General features: G+C 36.3%; 4 protein-coding genes across 5 annotated transcripts; 2 read left to right on the top strand and 2 right to left on the bottom strand.

Moving 5' to 3' along the window:
• The first annotated feature begins 479 nt into the window (after positions 1 to 479).
• On the top strand, positions 480 to 4836 carry RnrS (ribonucleoside-diphosphate reductase subunit M2). Its single transcript, XM_043428978.1, has 7 exons — positions 480 to 636; positions 2175 to 2240; positions 2335 to 2535; positions 2627 to 2862; positions 2985 to 3213; positions 3441 to 3659; positions 3767 to 4836. Exons 1-7 carry the CDS (start codon positions 568 to 570, stop codon positions 3917 to 3919), a joined length of 1173 nt encoding a protein of 390 aa, XP_043284913.1. The 5' UTR covers positions 480 to 567; the 3' UTR covers positions 3920 to 4836.
• Positions 4820 to 6765, bottom strand: Adi1 (acireductone dioxygenase 1). 2 transcript variants are annotated; one of them, XM_043428990.1, is made up of 5 exons: positions 6724 to 6765; positions 5948 to 6101; positions 5674 to 5793; positions 5197 to 5376; positions 4820 to 5111 (listed from the first exon to the last, which is right to left on the bottom strand). In XM_043428990.1, exons 2-5 carry the CDS (start codon positions 6068 to 6070, stop codon positions 4977 to 4979), a joined length of 558 nt encoding a protein of 185 aa, XP_043284925.1. In that variant the 5' UTR covers positions 6071 to 6101; positions 6724 to 6765; the 3' UTR covers positions 4820 to 4976. The 2 variants fall into 2 exon arrangements, with proteins under 2 accessions (XP_043284925.1, XP_043284924.1); XM_043428989.1 differs by lacking the exon at positions 6724 to 6765 and having other exon boundaries at positions 5948 to 6281.
• On the top strand, positions 5751 to 11397 carry LOC122416223 (uncharacterized). Its single transcript, XM_043428977.1, has 2 exons — positions 5751 to 5868; positions 6752 to 11397. The coding sequence occupies exon 2, from the start codon at positions 6773 to 6775 to the stop codon at positions 9641 to 9643; it is 2871 nt and encodes a 956-aa protein (XP_043284912.1). The 5' UTR covers positions 5751 to 5868; positions 6752 to 6772; the 3' UTR covers positions 9644 to 11397.
• A 483-nt stretch (positions 11398 to 11880) lies between these two features.
• On the bottom strand, positions 11881 to 19252 carry Rap2l (Ras-associated protein 2-like). The gene has a single exon (XM_043428991.1). It carries the CDS (start codon positions 17650 to 17652, stop codon positions 17107 to 17109), a length of 546 nt encoding a protein of 181 aa, XP_043284926.1. The 5' UTR covers positions 17653 to 19252; the 3' UTR covers positions 11881 to 17106.
• Between the last annotated feature and the right edge of the window lie 33 nt (positions 19253 to 19285).

The raw sequence follows: 19285 nt of genomic DNA on the forward strand, positions 1-19285 counted from the left end.
GATGAAGGAAGGAAGATATTATCAATAAATTAAGTCCCATAGGCACTGACAATTAAGACTTTCTTATAAAAATCACATGGAAGATTTATTGATGAATGACTTCGAGTGAATCATTTCGTTGAATTCGGCGGTTATTGGTCACTCAACGAAGGCGCTGTCAGTACCAAAAGTAAACATAACACGTTTAGTATCGAAAGCGCGGGAAACGATTGAGTGCCAAATAAAATAACAAAACAATAATTTGTACAATTTTTCTTCGATATTGATGAAGAAATTTATTATCGCCATTACAGATCACGTGTTTGTAACAAATTTTGTTAGTTAACGTTACGCTGGAAGCATAAGTAGGATATGGCGGGAAACAAGTGTCATTTCATTGGCTACGAAGGACTTTTACTGATGTGCACAAGTTCCTGAACCAATCGTACAAGTTGTGAGTGTTTAATTTTGGAGCGATTTCGTAGTTCGTAGTATCCCAGCATTTATTTCATCACCTGACGTCTCGCGAGTTACACGTAGCTCTTTTACGCGGAAAATTTTCTATTATAACTATAACAAAGCAACAAAATGCCGCTCCAAGTTTCCAACAAAAATAACATCGTGCGAACATTGGAAAAAATCAGCTTCAAAGAAAATGTAAGTCATCAAAATTTGTTTTAACTGGATAGAATAGAAAAAATTTTCCAATCTTTCCCTCCTACTTTTCCCGCTCGAAGCCATTCTTGTTTTTATTTTTTGAATGATTCTATTCGAAGAATTTTGATTGTAAATTTCCAAAAATCTAGCACAGCAATCTCAACACATTCTTTCATCACAAATTCGCTTAAATTTTTTTATTTTCGGTTTCCTCATTTACCTAAACTCCTACATTTTGCCTGTTCTCTTAACGTTCTCGAACCTCGAAGATTATTGTGAATTGACCCGATTAGCGTTGATCGTTCATCAATTGCTAAGTAACGATACAAATTTTGTTCACCGTTAGATATTGACGTGGTTTTACCAGAGTTTTTCATCCCGATCAATGGCGTCTTATCAAAAATTCTATGCAACAGATTAGATAATTCTGCTCTCCGTTCTATTCGTTGCTTGTATTTATCTCACGTGTGAGGATTTCTGTAACAAATGTGATCATTACTCCTTTAAAAAATATAAATTTGTATTCTAATATGAATTTTCCATACTGTTTTATCTGTTTTATCTATTTCCTAGCTGTTGGAATAAACCAATAGCATTAAAACATTACCTCTTTCTTGCAGCTAAGACCTCTGTCATAGCATTCAACGATATTAAAATTTACAAAGTTCAACACAAAAAAAGAATATTTCAAACTTTTTAAAAACAGTTTCTTTTTTTTTTAACTGGTAAATCAATTTTGAATTTATCATTTTTCCCATCTTTTAATTTATAGCGCTAAACAAGCCACATTGTTGATTTAACTTATAATGAAAATGATTCTTTTTTGAGCCTCCGTATCCATCTATCATTCTTTTAATGCAATTTTCATATTTAATAAGTTATTTAAAAAGAGATCCCTGTCATACAGCTATTTTGGAGGTTTTTCATTATTATTACCTTTATTAGTAAAAAAGTAGTGCAAATTTTTTTCAATACTTTGAACGGTCCTCAGCTGACAGTGTCACCTATGCATAGAAAGTTCTATTAAAGGGCATGTTACTTCACAGAATATTTCAAACAACCACAAGTTCAGCATGTGAAAACCAAAGAGGTTATACATTTGTATAAGTGTATGGAAAACTAAAGATGTAATATGATATCAAAGAAGAGTTATTTGTTCCGATGAAAATGATCTTTAATCATGTCTAGTTATTTGAATTCAGTCTACGTGAGTAAAAATTATTTAAAAAATTCTTGTTCATCATTGGATTCTTGATAGTTGGAAATTTTGTCTCCGTGGTGCAACGAACAGTTGCGATAGCTTCATATTTTCAAGAACCAAAAGTTTTATTAAATTTTTTCACACAAACGAAGCTCTGAAATTTATAAGAACATTGAGACTTCTGAAAACATTTAAAATGATCATAAATAATGTATTGAGAATGAAACTTCTCATTAAGCGCGATGACACTATTGAATTGCGTTGGCAATTAAAGAGGTATTGCACATCATTGCATAATAATCCAGAAAGGAAAACTACAATGAAACTTGGGTTGCAGGTATCACCAAAGAAAAAGTTATGTCTGAGTCCGGAAAAGCTTCAAGAAAATGGAACTAAGAATGGGGTAAGCGAAGGAATAAATAAAAATCCATTTCCCAGTGTTTTTCTTTTCAATCATCGAAGCGATAGAAAACTACTTATTTCTCTTCCTCTTACAGATTGACAAATCAAACGTGGTTTCAAAATTGGATCTGTCTGAAAGTGGATCAGTATCAAAATTCGACATCACATTGGAGCCTTTGCTCAGAGAAAATCCCAAACGATTCGTTATATTCCCGATCCAGTGGCAAGACATCTGGGACATGTACAAAAAAGCTGAGGCATCTTTCTGGACAGTGGACGAAGTCGATCTCTCCAAGGTTGGGATGAAATTTTTTTTAATTCACTTTTCTAAACTAACATTTTCAGCGGAATTTTTAAAGAATAAAATATCTCATTTTTTCATAACAGGATTACAGCGATTGGAAAAATCTCAACAAGGACGAGCGTCATTTCATTTCCCACGTTTTGGCATTTTTCGCGGCTTCGGATGGCATTGTTAACGAGAATCTCGTAGAACGTTTCAGCCAGGAAGTTCAAGTTACCGAAGCTCGCTGCTTTTATGGCTTCCAAGTTGCCATGGAAAACGTCCATTCGGAGATGTATTCCCTTTTGATCGAGACTTATATCAAAAATCCTAATGAAAAGTAAAACATTTTTACGACTATTTTTGATAATGAGAATATTTTTTATCCAATTTTATACACTAGTTCATGCATTTTCCACACTTGATGCTTATGGAGAAAAATCTTTGTATCCATTTTGACAGAGACTTTTTGTTTAACGCCATCGAAAATCTTCCGTGCGTTGCAAAAAAAGCAAACTGGGCATTAAACTGGATAAACAATGACGAAGCAACTTTTGCCGAACGTGTAGTCGCCTTTGCAGCGGTCGAGGGTATATTTTTCAGTGGCAGTTTTGCAGCTATATTTTGGTTGAAAAAACGAGGTATCATGCCCGGACTTACCTTCAGTAATGAACTCATCTCAAGGGACGAGGTACTTTTTTCATCTTTTAAAATTCTTCAATTAGTTTTGCCTTCTTACGATTTTTGAACAATCTTTATTCATCAGAGTTGAAATGATAAAAGAAATGAAAAATATGAATAATTACAAAACTTTTCCGAAGTTTTGATATTCGTCGAGTGAATTACACGATTTCAATTCCATTTATTAGTTTGTTTATCTTTGTTTCATAGAAATATCAATGTACTTTCGTGTTACAGGGATTACATTGTGATTTTGCCTGCCTGATGTTCAAGCACATCGTACAAAAGCCAACGGAAGAGCGTGTAATATCGATAATAAGAGACGCGGTAACTATCGAACAAGAATTCTTGACAGAAGCATTGCCAGTCAACATGATTGGCATGAATTGCGATTTGATGAAAACCTATATTGAGTTCGTAGCCGACCGTCTTCTCGGGGAACTCGATTGTCCAAAGGTACTTGACCACAGGAGGAAAAAAGCTCTTATTTTGACGGTTACGCCTTGGACGCGTATTATCGAATGAATTTCCCATTAACTATTTTTTTCCTCGGCTATTTACAGATTTACAATTCTGAGAATCCCTTCGACTTCATGGAGCATATTTCGCTCGAGGGAAAAACGAATTTCTTCGAGAAGAAAGTCGGCGAGTACCAAAAGTGGGGAGTGATGGAAGAGGAGAGTACGTCAAATTTCGGAGTGAATGCCGATTTTTAACGAGATCGCAGGTGATCTAGAAAACAAAAACGACGACGATTTTTAACATCGTTTAAGAATCCAATCCACAAACATTGAAAACTTTGTGCTTAAACCAATCGATTTTTTTTACTAAGTTTTCTCGAGACAAAGTAGTCACGATCTTTATTCTTCGATAGACATCCATAACTTTTCTTTTGCACTGTTTCACAGTTTTTCTTGACGCATTCTGTAAAACAAGACTTATTTGTGATTAATCACAGAAATATCAATTGAAAATTGGACGTATTTTTCCAGCGCCCGATTTCAAATGTTCGTGAGTATTTGTGAGCGAATGAGAGCGTAAATGTGATGTCTGAATGTGTATGAGCTTTGAAAACCACACGCGGACAAAAAATAAGAGGCTTCCCCAACTAGCCAATTTCATAGTTAGTTTTTTTTATGTCGTGACTGCAATACATAACCTTGTAAGATAAATCGCACGGTAGCCACGCTGCAGTGAATTATAGAGACCAAATTCGTAATACCCGAATACTAAAGAGAGGACAAACGATTTAGGTCAACTGAACACATGGCTCGATTGTAATAATTTTCGACTTTTGTAATCTTTTTGAAAAATCTCGCTGGAAAATAATTATTTCGATATATTTTGTTAAAGAAAAAAAAAACAACGCTTATGTGTGAACAGGAATGACGATTATTGAGAAGAACTATGATTTTCATGCCCGTTATCCGAAGATTCTAATCGATTATTGAAAAATACCCAAGTTCTGCCTTGGCTACAAAAAATGAATGGGAATCTAAGCCTTAACAAATTATCAAGCGTTTCCTGAAAAGAATCGAATCGGCGTCGATTACTTTTGTAATTAAAACGTTTTGCAGTATTTGCATGTAAATAATCGAATAAATAAAATTTTGTAATTTACTGATGGAGAAAACTTTTTGTTTATTGATTTATGAACTTTTCAATACACGATTGTCAAAGTTCTGGATATTCTGGAAGGTTTTTGGAAGTTCACTTTGTAAATTGCTCGCGAAACGATTCGGTCAGTGGTCCCCCGTGGGAAATAATTCTTTGTCAATTCATATCGATCCTAAATCCATGCTTTACTCGGTCGAGATATTGCTGACGACAATCCATTTCATCAGCTGGTCTGTTGTAAGGCAGCCAGACTGGTTCACCAATGAAGTATCTCTTTGCCTTGATAAAATTCTGTTGAAGAAAATTAAGAGAAAAGCGTTTTTGAGAGTATTTTTTTCAGTATCAGAAATCGCGTATTTCGAAAATTTTAACTTACATTGACATTAAGAGTAAATCTGTGATAAATTCCACTCGGTATAATAATCAAATCTCCTTTAGTTACTTCAATACGGATCCATTCGTCGTTCGTGTCTCTAACGTCGAAGTAGCCAGATCCGTCCAAAACAAGACGAATTTCTTCGTCCGTGTGTAAATGTTCCGTGAAAAAAATTTTCAGCTGCATGAATACAATAAACAATAATATTATTCAAAAATTGTGCAATTATAATTTTTTAGTTGACTTGTTAAAGAAATATTTTTTGTGAGCTGCTAGCACAGTGTTGGCCACGTGACGATCAATTGACAGCGCTTTTCATTTTTTCCACATATCTCACGGGGTACACGAATTTGAAGGTTTTTCTTAGGAAAATTCATAATTAATTTGTTATCGACCTTATCAATGAATAGTTGGACAATATACCATAGAGGAATTATAAAGCGTATAGCATATTAAAAAGTGATCGATTCTACATACCTTTTCCTCGTAGTTTGGTAGACACTTTTCCGAGCACACGATCTCATCTTCGTACGTGTAACCGCGCTTTTTTTTGAGTTCACAAAGGACGTCGTCCGCTGCGTAGTTGTCTGCGTCGATCTAAAACAAACAGAACACTCAACATGAAAACTCATTAATCCTCTCGTCGATGTAAACATAAAACTTAAAATACAGGTTTGTTTGAACATTTATTCGAATCACGGTTTCAGTAATATCCGTACGAATGATATGCTGCTATATTATCTTTCCTAACCTTGAAATATTCGACGCCGGAAACCTCGTAAAGTTCATTCAAAGACAACAATTTTTGTGGCTCACGATGATGTTCCAAACGTTGATCAGCATCACTCGTATCCATATACCAAGCTCGCACCATTTTCAGAATTTTTCACACCTCTGAACGATGACTGATTATAAAAATAAACAAATTTTTATGTTCAAGTTTTTATGGTTAGAACTCAAAGCTCGAATTAAGTCGTTCCGAGTCCGAGTTGTTTCATGATTACTGCTGATTGCAATAGTGGATGTTCGTGCGTTATGTAAAATATTACGCATTTATACATAGACACAGACACACCCACGCACCGATAACAAGCATTGATAAATCTTTCTACTGTAATTGGATAACTTAAGATTTCATTGTCAACCTAATCAAATATTTTCTATTATCGTTCCTCAATATATTGATGAAATTTTGATCTCAAATTCTTAATCTGTCAATTATCAAATTTTATGATCAAGCTGTAAATAGTTAATCAGAATGTAATTAGATAGACATGACATAAATTTTATACTTTAAATCATAAAAACATTTTTCTTATTTTCTGTTTTCTTATTGTTGAAAATGTCTTGAGAACATCAATATTTTGAAGTTGCGTTCAAAATGAATTGAATACAAATAATTAACGAGAACCCTGAGTATCGAACGAATGACTCCACAGTACCTACATTTGTACGAATTTGACGTGTCTTTAATTGTACTTAATTCATTGCTACCAAATAAATATTATCTTGTCGATTGTTTCTCACGTTTTTCATTCTTGCTCTGGCTTAACAGTGGAACTGCTGGTCTCCTGCAATGGAGGAAATGGACAATCTTTACGCAAAACTGCAAGTTTACCTGATGAAGAAGGATGACCAATTTGGTAAATTGAGATTTCTTACATCGAGAACGACGAATGAAAATTTTAAGAACGTACAGGAGATTTGTGACACAGTTGGAGAAATATTGAAGGCTTGTGGGATTCCAACAGGAGAAAACACTTCGCTGAAAGATCCAAAGTGTGTGCAGACTTTCAAGTATCTTGTGTTAAACACAAATTTTGAATCGCAGGAAAATTTGGGGGAAGATCCATTAAATGGCTATTTGGTGGACATGTGCCCGCCCCTTTCGCCGTTCCTTCTCATTGAAGTTCTCTGGTCTCTGGAGTATGAAGAAATTTTGGCAAGATCGATACTCCACGTGCCTCTGGATTTGGCAGTCGAATTGATTGAAATATCAAAGCGTTGTGTAGCGCTCTTGGACTTTCCTCGTGCTCTGAACTTTTTGTTTCTTCTAACGGTCAACAATTATAAAAAACTGCATTTGATTGCTGCAAACGGTGCAATAACAACGAAACTTGAGGAGAGCCTCGAAGAATTGATCATTTATTGTCAAGACTTAATGTCTTCGTACATCGACGTTATTTTCATGCGAATAAATGAAGTTGTGAGCATTGAAAAATCTGAGCGACATGGTTTGATCATAAAAGCGATGATCAAGCTGACGCAGGATTGCCTTGAATGTGCAGAAAACGGTGTGAGCTTGTCGGACGAAGAAATAAACCTATACAAATTGACTTTTGGCCGTGAGCCTCGCAAACTTGTCAAAGAAAATTTCGCATTACATCTGAACGAGTTGGACCAAGAACTCATTTATAATTTACTGAAAAAGGTGACAGATGTTGACATTGCGACTTACATTGATTGGGCTGATCTCGAAGATTTGTCCAACCCAACAATGTCCCTTCAAAAGTCGCTCGGCATAGATTGTTACAACTTCATCGAATTCATCAAGAACCACAAGAATTCCATAGAAACGAATAAATTGATCTCGTGTCTGCAACAAATAGCTTCGAAACCCGAACATTCCGGAGCCACCAATGCGAATCTCGATCTCGAAGCATTGCGAAAAGGTTTGATTGACGGAAAAAAGGAGTGTTTGAAAGGCCTCATGGAACGCTATCGCGAATGGAACCACGAGATTTACGTTGTTGTACGAAAGCATTACGCGTCGATGGACAAGCAAGATTTCCTTAATTTACTCGAATATCTCACGTACGTTATGACGAAGGAGGGACAAGAAGAGCACAAACGCGACGTTTATATCACAGTTGTTAAAGCTCTACTTCAGCAGGATATCAAGAACGTTTACGAGACGGTAGTCGATTATATATTGCAGCACGATGCCCGTAACACTCTCGAGTGCTCGTTCACCGAAGAAGCATTCAAGAATTTTATTTCGCACAACAGAAATTTGAAAACAGCGACAAATTTGCGAATGTTGTTGTTTTTCCTCGTTAAAAATCCAAGTAAATTTCTTACCATTCTCGTGAAAATGTGCATCGGACATCCCGAGTACAGCAACATCATGTTAACGCCGAGTGACTTCATGCTGGTCTCTCCGATTTTGAGTATCCGTGAAAAACAAGAGGAAAGCTTTATACTCGTGGCCCTCCGAAAAGTTTGCATCGACAACGGCGAATGGAATTCGAAGAAATTTTCACACCTCCTGGTAGTGCTTCTCGACGAGTGTATTCTCGATGTCGACGATCTTGTCAACAAAATATTCATTCCTTACCTCAATGAGAGTTCCAATAATTTGCCAAATATTAATTGGCTGATGAATTTTTTGCGAAAAGTTTTTGCAAATCTCACTGAAAAGACAAATTTCGAGGTTCTGTATCTGACGATCATGAAAAAAATGTCGAGCATACGAAATGACACGAATTTACGAAAGTCCTCGATGACCCAAACTTTTGCTCTTATGGCCAGTTCGATCGAACATACAACCGGAAGGCTGCTTCAATATTCGAGTGAAAATGCGATATCGGAACTCGTAGATAAAGTTGAAGAATCAGTGAGGCCACTGGACCATTACTACTTGCACAAGTGCACACGTCTGTTGCTTTTCAAAGAAATAGGAAGGGTGAATATTTTCAATACGATAAGAGACTACGAGAGGCGATGTTTCGTGGTGTTATCAAAAATTCGTAGCTGTCATGAGATTGTCGAAAACCGTGAGCCGGAAAAGTTCGATTTTCAATCGAGCCAATTCCAAGATGACTATATTCGCCATTTTATTATAACCTCAATCGAGCCCGAATACGTTCAATTTGCTATCGAAGCGGTGATCTCCCAACGGGATGTTTTGCACTGCCAAGACGAGTATTTAGCCTACGAAAAAATAGTCCGTTTGACGATCGAAGCTGGTGTTCTTTGTCTGGAATACCCTGGAGCGCATTCGCCTGACGCTTTGGCAACACTGTTCAAAAGTCTCGCACGATTCACGCGGATGCTCGTGAATCTTGAGAAAATTTCTAACGACAAAATCGATCAAGGACTGCTCGTGAACTTTCGAAATTTGGACGAGTCGATTAAGCCAACGATATTTTCTTCCCTCTACACTAATGCTGTTGTTGAAATGAACAATCGCGACTCTCGCGAATCCGACTACGAAAATTTGAAAGCTCTCGTTACGACGCTCGATAATTTTAGCAACAAGTGTCTCGAAATTACTCGCAACGAGGTTACATTCGAAGGGGCACCCTCTCACCAAGCTAGAAGATTCAAAGTGGCTTTCGATTTCATTCAGGAAGTCACGAGTCCCACTTACGTTGATGACAATTATTCATCGCTATCTAAAATTTATAATCTATTATCTATGAAACAATCGCCCGATGTACCTTGAGAGCTCATTGTTACTGTATTTTTGTTCGTTTAACATGTGATCAAACAAACGTTTTACTCTTAAATAATTTGTTCTCGTTACTTAATTAATGTCGAAGGATGAAAGTCAAGATCTCAGCAAACGCTTCCCTGATATATATGAGCATACAAGTTTTTTTTTTTTTTTCATTTTCATATATTTATTCTCACTTGTTCGATTGTGAAAAAATCTCGTTGAATAAACTCGAGTGGATTTTGGAACGAGTAGAAAATTGGGTAAATTTTAGTCACTCGTTCCATTGAAATCCATTAAAATTGTGATTTATTCGGTGACCGCAGTGATTATAGGTTACTCATGGATGAGAATAACTTTTATCGGATTCTTCACAATTGGTGATCCACACTACCGACGGCGGCGCTCGCGTCTCTCGGAAATATGGCGTTATTGGATAGAAATTTTGACAGTTGTGTACAATTTAGTATTGGAAACATGACTCAGTCGTACTCGAAAATTCGACAAAATTATGAATACGCACATTTTTTTGTTGATAACCGCTGCAAAAACTACTCAATGACATTAATATTACGTGGCAGAGGCTGCCGCTGCTTTGCACTTCAGCAGCAGTTCGAGAAAAATCCGCGAGGCGTCGCACGCTTCGTGTGCGTGCATCGCCAATTGTAATGACAAAAGAGATTTCAGTAATCGATTTATATTTATATGAGACCTTCGATTCGGAGGTATCTTACCAAGTGAGAATATTCTTTCTTAAGAAAAGAGAAGCAACGGTAATAAAAATATTGTAATATAAACCGATCGGCTATTTTTTTTTCTCGCATATGAATTCGACACAAAAGTCTTCGCACTTTTCTGCCTCAAAGCGTATGACGGGTACGATTTTTCACATTTCCTTGCAAGTGGCTGCCGTGATTTCCTCATGATCGAAAACAATGCGCGTTTCTTCAATAATCCCTCACGTTTGTGCTCAAATCTACGAGTAGTGAAGCGGTCGGAGTCGTTTGAAGGCGTCAAAAGAAAAAAAAAAAAGAGAAGCCACAAGTTCCTACCGCGATACGACGGAGAAACGAGATGGAAAGGCTGCGGCTGAATACTTCTGTTTTCCTATCTCTAGCTCTCGTTTTATCACGTTTCATTTCCTACGTATTCATAAATATAAAAACGTGGATTTTGCGAGCTGCATGCCCACAATAAAAACAGAATAAATCGTTTTGTACGTAGATAACAATGAGTTACGACAATAATTTCTATTGTACCCTCAACCTTGGGAGTCAGCCAATCGAGGAAAAAAAACTATCGACGCGGTGTTTATCCGTAAAAATATAATGAAGCAGCGATTTCCAGGTGCGTCCGACAGAGTAAACCATCCATAACCAAGAGTGCCTGTCAATCTAATTTCAAAGTATCTTTTTCTTTTCATCCGACGTTTATATTTGTGCGATATTGACAAAATGTCATTACAATGTGTAATTACAAAAGAAAGGAAAAAATATGTTATTTTTTTTAGTTTCATAAATACACGAATTGTGAGAAAAAAATGTGCATCGCTTGTCGAGATATAATTTGAAGGAGGACGATGAGAAAAATAATGTATAAACTTCGAGAGTGCTACGATCAATCGATGACATTGGAGTTGACAAGTTTTTTCTTCGATCCCCCATAACCGCACACTACTTTCGTTTAATCTTGCCGTTATATACGTTTCTTCAATATTTATTTTGTGCCATTTAAAACGAACAATAAAATACATCTTGTCTTTAGCATCATTTTTTTTCCACGCGAAAAAAAAGAAAATAATTCAGATTAATAATTGCGTTACGCAAGCCCGTAACAGCGTGAGACGTGAATTTTCAAGACTGCGACAGATTTTGTTTTTTCCTTCTCGTTACATGACTAGATTGTTATGCCGTCAAAAAAAAAGAGCCACAATATCGATGCGTCTCGAATATGTAACACGACTAAAAAACGATAGACGTTCGAGACGTTCAAACTGGTATGCTCTGCTACTAGAGGTAATAGAAAACGCATCAACGAGTTGAGTTTCTTTTTGTTTTTTTCTTTTTTTTTTCTCCACTGATAACAACATTCGGGCTCGTTGTCACATCGATTTTTCCAAGGATATATCAAAAGGACGAACCAAGTGTACAACTGCCGATTGAAATGTTTCTGGAACAACGGATTTTTATAATGATTTATTAACAAACGAAAAAAAAAAAAATAATAATAATAATGCAAAAGACGACTCAAGGATCGACAAGTATGTATTACTTTCACCTATAATATTTAATGCACATTTTTTTGCTGTAAGCTGTTCACTGTAGTCTTTATCAATTTTTTACGTGTGAGATAGTTAATTTTTTTTATTGTTATTATTACTATAATGTATACGTATATATATTTTCCTACATATATATTTATATGCGGTTAGACATATAGATATATATATATATATATACATATAACTTGATGCTATAATATTTACAGATTTTTCACATTGTAAAAAATATAACATATTTCGTACTCAATACCATACGCAGGTAGTACTGAAAGGCCGATATACATCTAAATTGTGGTGTTGTTTCTTATGTATTTTGTCTTTTGTTTTCTCAATTATTTTGTTGTTGTTGTTGCAATAGTTAATTTTATTTCATGGATGAATAAAAGTGAGCCAGTTGCGCGAATGAAATGTAATAAATGACTACGATAATATGTAACGATGAGAAAAAAAAAAAATAAAAAATACTAATCGTTTTCGGGAATCGATGACGAAATTAAAAGGGACGCTAAAAATTCGATAGACCGCGGATTCGTGGAGTTTGTTTGTATTTTCTGGTATTTCCTTTCAATATTGTTGTTGTTGTGGTCCTTAAAGATGATATGCTGTCGACACGGAGGCGCTAATTTGCTTCGCCAATGTTACTTTATACACACTGAAAAAGTTCTCGCTATGAATGTTCACCGCGGCAGTAGTGTCTTGTGTAGATTTTTTTTCAACTTTTACGAATCAAATAATGCGCTCAACGTTGTCGCGTTTTTCACGCTTATTTTATTTTTGTTCGCATGGGTGGTTTCGGTTACTTTGTATTTCACTTTTCTGGTACCTTTTTTTTAGAAAAATATGCAATTTCGAGCTCGACAAGCAAACGACTATGAGCTGACGCGGTGTGGCTTACTTTTTCACTATTTTCTCAACGTTCTTTCGTAGAAATATATATAAAATCGATTGTTTGTTTTCTGTTTATTGTTTTCACTCGGATAGCGTTAATCGGATAAAAATGACTGTTAAAGATTTGACAATTGTTATACAATCGCTCGTTTGCTTTGCTTTTGAGTTACAAAAAGTGTGAAGCACGAACGAATATGAAAAAAAAAACGGTGATTATGGAGTTTGAGTAGTTTTGCGAAAATTCATTTTTTTTCTTTTCTTAATTTAGAAAATTGTTCGGTATTGAAACTGCCTGGATTACCGAAAAGAACGAACAATGTTGATTTTCATGAAGACGTCGTCGCGAGAGATTTTTGTCACGAATCTGACATTTTTTGTTCTTTTACAAAAGTGTGCAGACTCGAATGTTCTTGCGTTCGCTTTAACGTGTGCGTGTCTTGTTTATCTTTTCTCCGTTTGTTTTAAAAACGTGGTTTACATCTACAGGATCACAGAAAGACTATTCGGTATATCGAAGTGAAAAATTCATAATGACAAAAACACGTGGTTTCTTCTCGATTTAGTTTGCCCTTTTTTACACATGTCCAAACGAATAATGCAATTTGTTCGACAAAACGAACGATTCGACCGTTCAAAAATTTGCTTTTCCCGCTCTCTCACACATTCTGTACGCTCTCGTTATTGGTATTTTCACATTTAAAATATTCGCCGTCGCATTCTGTAAAAAATGGTAAAAAACAAGGTTCCTTCTTTACACCGAGACTCTTCTCGAGAGTTATCTTTAGCTTAGAGGTGTTATTAAAAAATTGACGTGCAACAATATTGCCGTAGTCCTTCGTTTTCTCTCGGAGTTTGTTTTTCTAGTATTTACTCACGGGAAATTAAACACCGTGCGCTTCTCTTGCTTCGATCGTACGAAGATCGCTTTTTTTAGTGCGACCGAGGAAAGGTACGAATCTCTTATATACCGCAGTTGGAGAAAGGAACGAGCATCGTTCGGTGATGAAAAAAAAATCAAATAAAAATCAAATCGTTTCCAAATGACTTGCAGTAACGTAAGGCAAACATTCGTAAATTGAATGAATTTCAATAGTTTTATTAATTTGTGCATCCAACGCCTATGAATTAATCATTTTTCTTCGAATAAGATAGTCAAGATAGTCAAAGGAACCTCGGGAGTAACTTTGAAAGAACTGTGACGATTCATGATTTTCCATGATTCCGCTTTCATTTATTGACGATGAATATTTCTCAATTTTTCTTTACAAAAATGCTCGTCCTTGTGTTATTTTTTTAATTTTTTTTTTTAATTTTTTATTTTTCATTTTTTTACTAATTCCTGATATGCGCACACGGTTGCCGAGTAAAAATCGATTTCGCAGTTATCAAAGGGCTTCTTAATTCAACTATTATTATCGTCGCGAGTTAACGAGCTTTTTTCGCACAATTACTCCCGTCGAAGCAACGTTACGAACCCAGCTGTACACATTATGTTCATTTCTCTTGGTATAAATATACGAGAGACAAAAAAACAATGAATCGAAGACAATGGAAATGAAACGTTTATCAAAAATTTTCGGGTCCGGTGCATATAGCAAGCTCTTCATGTAAAAATCGATCGTTTAAGTCGTTATCATGTTACGTAGTAATATGTTTGTGTGTGTGTGTGTGTGTATTTTAATTCATTTTTATTTGACCATTTTTGCCGTCATTTGCGAAACGACACTCCTCTGGACACAAATCTCGTACGTTCAGTCGGTTTTTCGATAGTTATTCTTTTCCGTTTATTACTATAATCATTATTTCCATCTCGTATATCTTCTCCTCCTTCTCATTATTTCGCGTGAAAAAACCTTTGGATATAGCATCAAACGTTATCGAATACACGTTCTTTTTGCAAAAACATCATCGCCGTTATTTTTACTCTTCTCAAAATAGTACAAAGTATAATAAATTCCTATCTGTGACTCATTGACTTCAGGTAAATTCTTCTGTACAGTTTTACAGCATGCAGAGATGCGGATACATTTACGTGTATGTTTTTTTTCCTCTTTTTTGTTCTTTCTTTCTTTTTATATATACGAGTTATCTGCACGCAACACACAGTTGGAAGAGAGAGCTCTTGAACGAAAAAAAAAAAAACAAAACAAAACAAAAACAGACGAAGAAACGAATTGAAGGAAAGAACGTATGTTTTATCGAAAATCTTAAAAACAACGGGGCAAACATTAAGGGCGAAAGGGTCGCTTTTGTAACGCGAGATCTAACAACCCCGGTTTAGAGAGTTTCATCTATTTTTTTTCTTCTTCCTTCCATAATCTGCGAAAATGATTAATCTAGCCGAACGACATCGCTGAATTCTTCATTTTAGAAAAGTACATTTCTTTTGCAGACGAATCAACGCTGTTCCGAGACATTACAAACGCATTCGAGAGCGCGATTAAAGATTTTATAACGTCGAGGAAAAAAAAGTGAAAATTCCAAGTGGATGAATTTCTTGCAATGACCGGAAAAGACTGAAATTAGTCTGAAACTGCAGATCTGTATTTTCATAAAATGCAAAAGCAGAACTGTTTTTATTTCGATATTTGGGAGTTTGTTCCATCGTGACATTTGTTTTTATCGTTTAATCACTAATGGGAAGAAAAGCCCGGAGGAAGTTCTTACGATACATTCATGTTAATATCGACTATAATATTGAAAATTCGATTGCACGGCTTCCTTAAAAGAAAAGTAATGAGTAACGATAAACCAAGATGAAAAGAATTTCATGTGGGCAGAGAAATACAACTGGGATAGTTGTCTTACGATTTACAGCGATCATTGCTTCCATCAACGCTTTGGATACGAAGGAATTTAGTCAATTGCCATAAAAAGAGGGTTTGTAAAGTTCTATCAAGAAGTTTGACCAGAATGTTATTTATCACGCAGGACCAAAAGATGATGAAACGAATGATCAGTTTTTCATGAAAATCGAACAAAATCCCAAGACACAAATCAAATTTACCCTGATTGAATTATTGCAACAGAACGCGAAATTCTTTCGCTGGAATGATAAAAACAAACAATTTCCCTTGACTCCCATCTAGGTTCGCTCTCAAGTTCACCAATTTATCATAAAAAAATATTCAAAAGCAAAATCTCAATGATTGTATCGCAAAAACAACCTGCCGCTGCAGAAAATTCACAATTTGAATACAGAAGAGTTGGTGCATTGAATGTATCATCCGCAACCTGCGACGATTGAATTCTGGTTCGATTGAGCGTAAAGTGAACTAAAGTTCAAAGAAATCCGGAAAATCATTGTGCAACTTTTAGCAATGATTAGCTCAAGTGTTCTCATTTTCTATTTCACGCTCGTTTATAGCACCTCGCAAATGTTGGTAGCAATTTAAAGATGGCAGATGCAACGATAATTTTTAATGTTCTTTGAAAGCAAAGGAAGAGCGTGTACCAAAAAACCCGGTTCAGTGAATTCACATCTCATCCTGTCTGCGTCTCATTAATTGAGCAAAGCCAAACACAGGGAATATCGAATAAACATTATCTTTTGCAGTCCCTAACAATTAACAAACTCTCTCACAACGAGGGAGTATAGACAATATCTTCTTTTGTCTCAGCCTCTCAGTACATTGGTCCTTTAAGTCCACACATTCTCTCTCTATCTCTCTTGTTCTCTTTTACACACGCTATCTCTCTCGGCCCTCTTTGTTGCCCGCTTAACAAACTATGATTAATCAATACATATACATATATATATATATGATCACATATATATATATATATGAATATATATTACAATATGATGTTTACACATAATACTATTCGCGTATATTAAAATATTTGGCCGTGGCAATTGCAGCCACGATCTTTTCGTACAAAAAACAAAATCGAAAACAAATGTGCAGCCGGCGCATTTGTTTCATTGTCGTACATAGTAAATAGTCTTCCATTTCATACATTTTCTATCTTCTTTCTCGCTCTCTCTCTCTCTCTCATTTTCTTTCTTTCTTTTCTCGTTTTCGTACGTCATAAATTATAATTACAGAGTTTTTGCAATTTATTCACAGGTTTGAACGTTGCGACTGTTACGTAGCAACTTTTGCAGACGTATCTCCTAGTGCCGAATATTGTTCATTTTTTTTAATTGATTTCTTTCTGTCGAGACGTTGTTCACTCTCTTATCAGCCGGAAGAAACTGATTTATATTTTTCTCTTTGATACCAGTTATTGAATCATCTTTTTTCTCAACTTCTTAACTAACACTTTAATCTCTGGAGCTCCGAATTAGTTTGATTAATTATTAGAGGACGCTGCAACAGCAGTAACTTTTTTTTTCTTTCTCCGGACTGAAGTTCATCTCTCGCACTATTTCAGCAAACATCTCATTGACGTTTGTACGGTTTTTTGCAGACGCCTCGACGAAAGGACAACCCCACAATTGCGCCAGTGCGTTCCCCTCTGCCGTGTCGACTTCTCGCTGATGATCGAGATCCAGTTTATTGGCTACTAACAAAACAGGAACCCTCTCGGTGCCTTTCACTCGGGTTATCAATTCTTTCATTGCTTTGATGTCCTGAAACGTCTGATGGTTCGTGAGACTGTAAACAACGACAAAACCTTGACCATTCTTGATGTAGAGATCCCTCATACTGGCGAATTGTTCGGTACCCGCCGTATCGAGAATTTCGAGTACGCAAGGTGAGTTATCGACCTCGATTTCTTTTCGATAAAAATCCTCGATCGTAGGATCATATTTTTCCATAAAACAACCAGACACGAATTGCACCGTAAGGGCCGACTTGCCAACACCACCCGAGCCCAATACCACAACCTTGAATTCACGCATTTTTTACGTTTATGTATTATGTATTCACGATTAGACACAGAAAGCACTGGTGTTTTAGACGTTTTTCCGAAAATCAACGGAGATTAATGAGGAAAAAGTAATTAAAATACACAAAAAAAATAATCGTCACGAGAATATAATGCGATCTTTGACGTATTCACAGCCGAAAAATTCTTCATGCGCGTAGCCCTTTATTTTTATATATCTCTCTGGTTTTGACACTGCTGTACACCCTTTGAAGAATACACATAAGATCGGTGGAAAAAAAAAGAAAAAACTTGATGGTCTGTCACTTTATTACATGTAATCCTTGCCACGATTTACGGGTTAATAATGTCCTATAGCACTGAATCACGAAACACACACAGATTTTTTTTAAACGAAATGAAAAAAAAGTACTGAATTATTCCGTGTGTGTGCTACTGTTGTTTTTTTCCTCTTTCTTTTTCTCGCAGCGACACGCCGCTACAAAGTTCTCCACCTTCGTGATCCAAGTACGGCGACTAAAACGGCAACGTCAAATGAGCCTCTTCTTCTTCTCGATCGTTTCTTCGACGAGGTCTTTTGCTGATCGAGACAAATCATTTGACGACTATGTTCCACCTTCTTCGTTCACCGTATATTTCTTCTTTTTCCTTTTCGATTCTCATCGAATCTCTTCACCATTGGCACAAAGGAATTTCTCGTAACTGAGCAAAGACATGACACACACACACACCTTCCCCTCGCACTCTCCCTCTCCGTGTTTCACTCTTCCTCTCTCGTGCTTGCGTTCGCGTAGTAACCGTAGTCACCGCTCGTGTCGTTCTGGTCGGCCCTGATTTTTGATATATGTATATATTTTTCAATTTTTCAATTTAGCCAAAAAGACGAACTTCACTTTCACGAAGTTTTACCATTTTTCACCGGAACAGTCGTTTCTTTTTGGCGAATCAATATTTCCGTCTGTCCGCACGTCACCGTTCTATTTTTTCACTTCTCAAAAAGACTGGACGTGCTGCCGCGTGACGCCATTTTATCGTAACTCCGAATTTTCCTCTGAACGTGCCAGACGTATAATTCTGCAAGTGCTTGGATGCCTCTTTATCCTGCACATACGCATTTGTGTACATAAACGTATATGTCCTTAATAGACAGGCGTATTCACACGCACGATTGCAGCACGTAAGTAGAAAAACCGATTAAAATTCGTCTGTCAGAGAAGAAAACTCTTCCCAATAAAGTTCAGTTAAACCCGTCAATTCGGTACTGATGTATGCGAACGTCAGTCGAATCACACACACACATACGCACTGTATAGAAAACTTCGTGTTATATTAAAAACGGTTTATTCGCGTATATTCCCACGAGAGCGTCGCCCATATAAATTCACTGTAACAAGAGAAGGGGAAAAATATGAACGAGCCAAGAATTCGTTTAAAATACTAGATTATCGTTGGTCACGATGTAACAATACGAACAGGGTGACACTGCGATGGAACGACAGACGGACAGACACAGTGACGGGAAATACGTGTGTATATATATATATATATATATGCGGTGGGACGGGATTTTATTGAGACACCCACGACGTGTGCTCGTAGACTGCACGAAGCGCACTGTCTCACTGTGCTAGTCCACGGAACTTAAA

The sequence above is a fragment of the Venturia canescens genome, chromosome 9, assembly GCF_019457755.1.
Source record: "Venturia canescens isolate UGA chromosome 9, ASM1945775v1, whole genome shotgun sequence".
Classification (NCBI taxonomy): Eukaryota; Metazoa; Arthropoda; class Insecta; order Hymenoptera; family Ichneumonidae; genus Venturia; species Venturia canescens.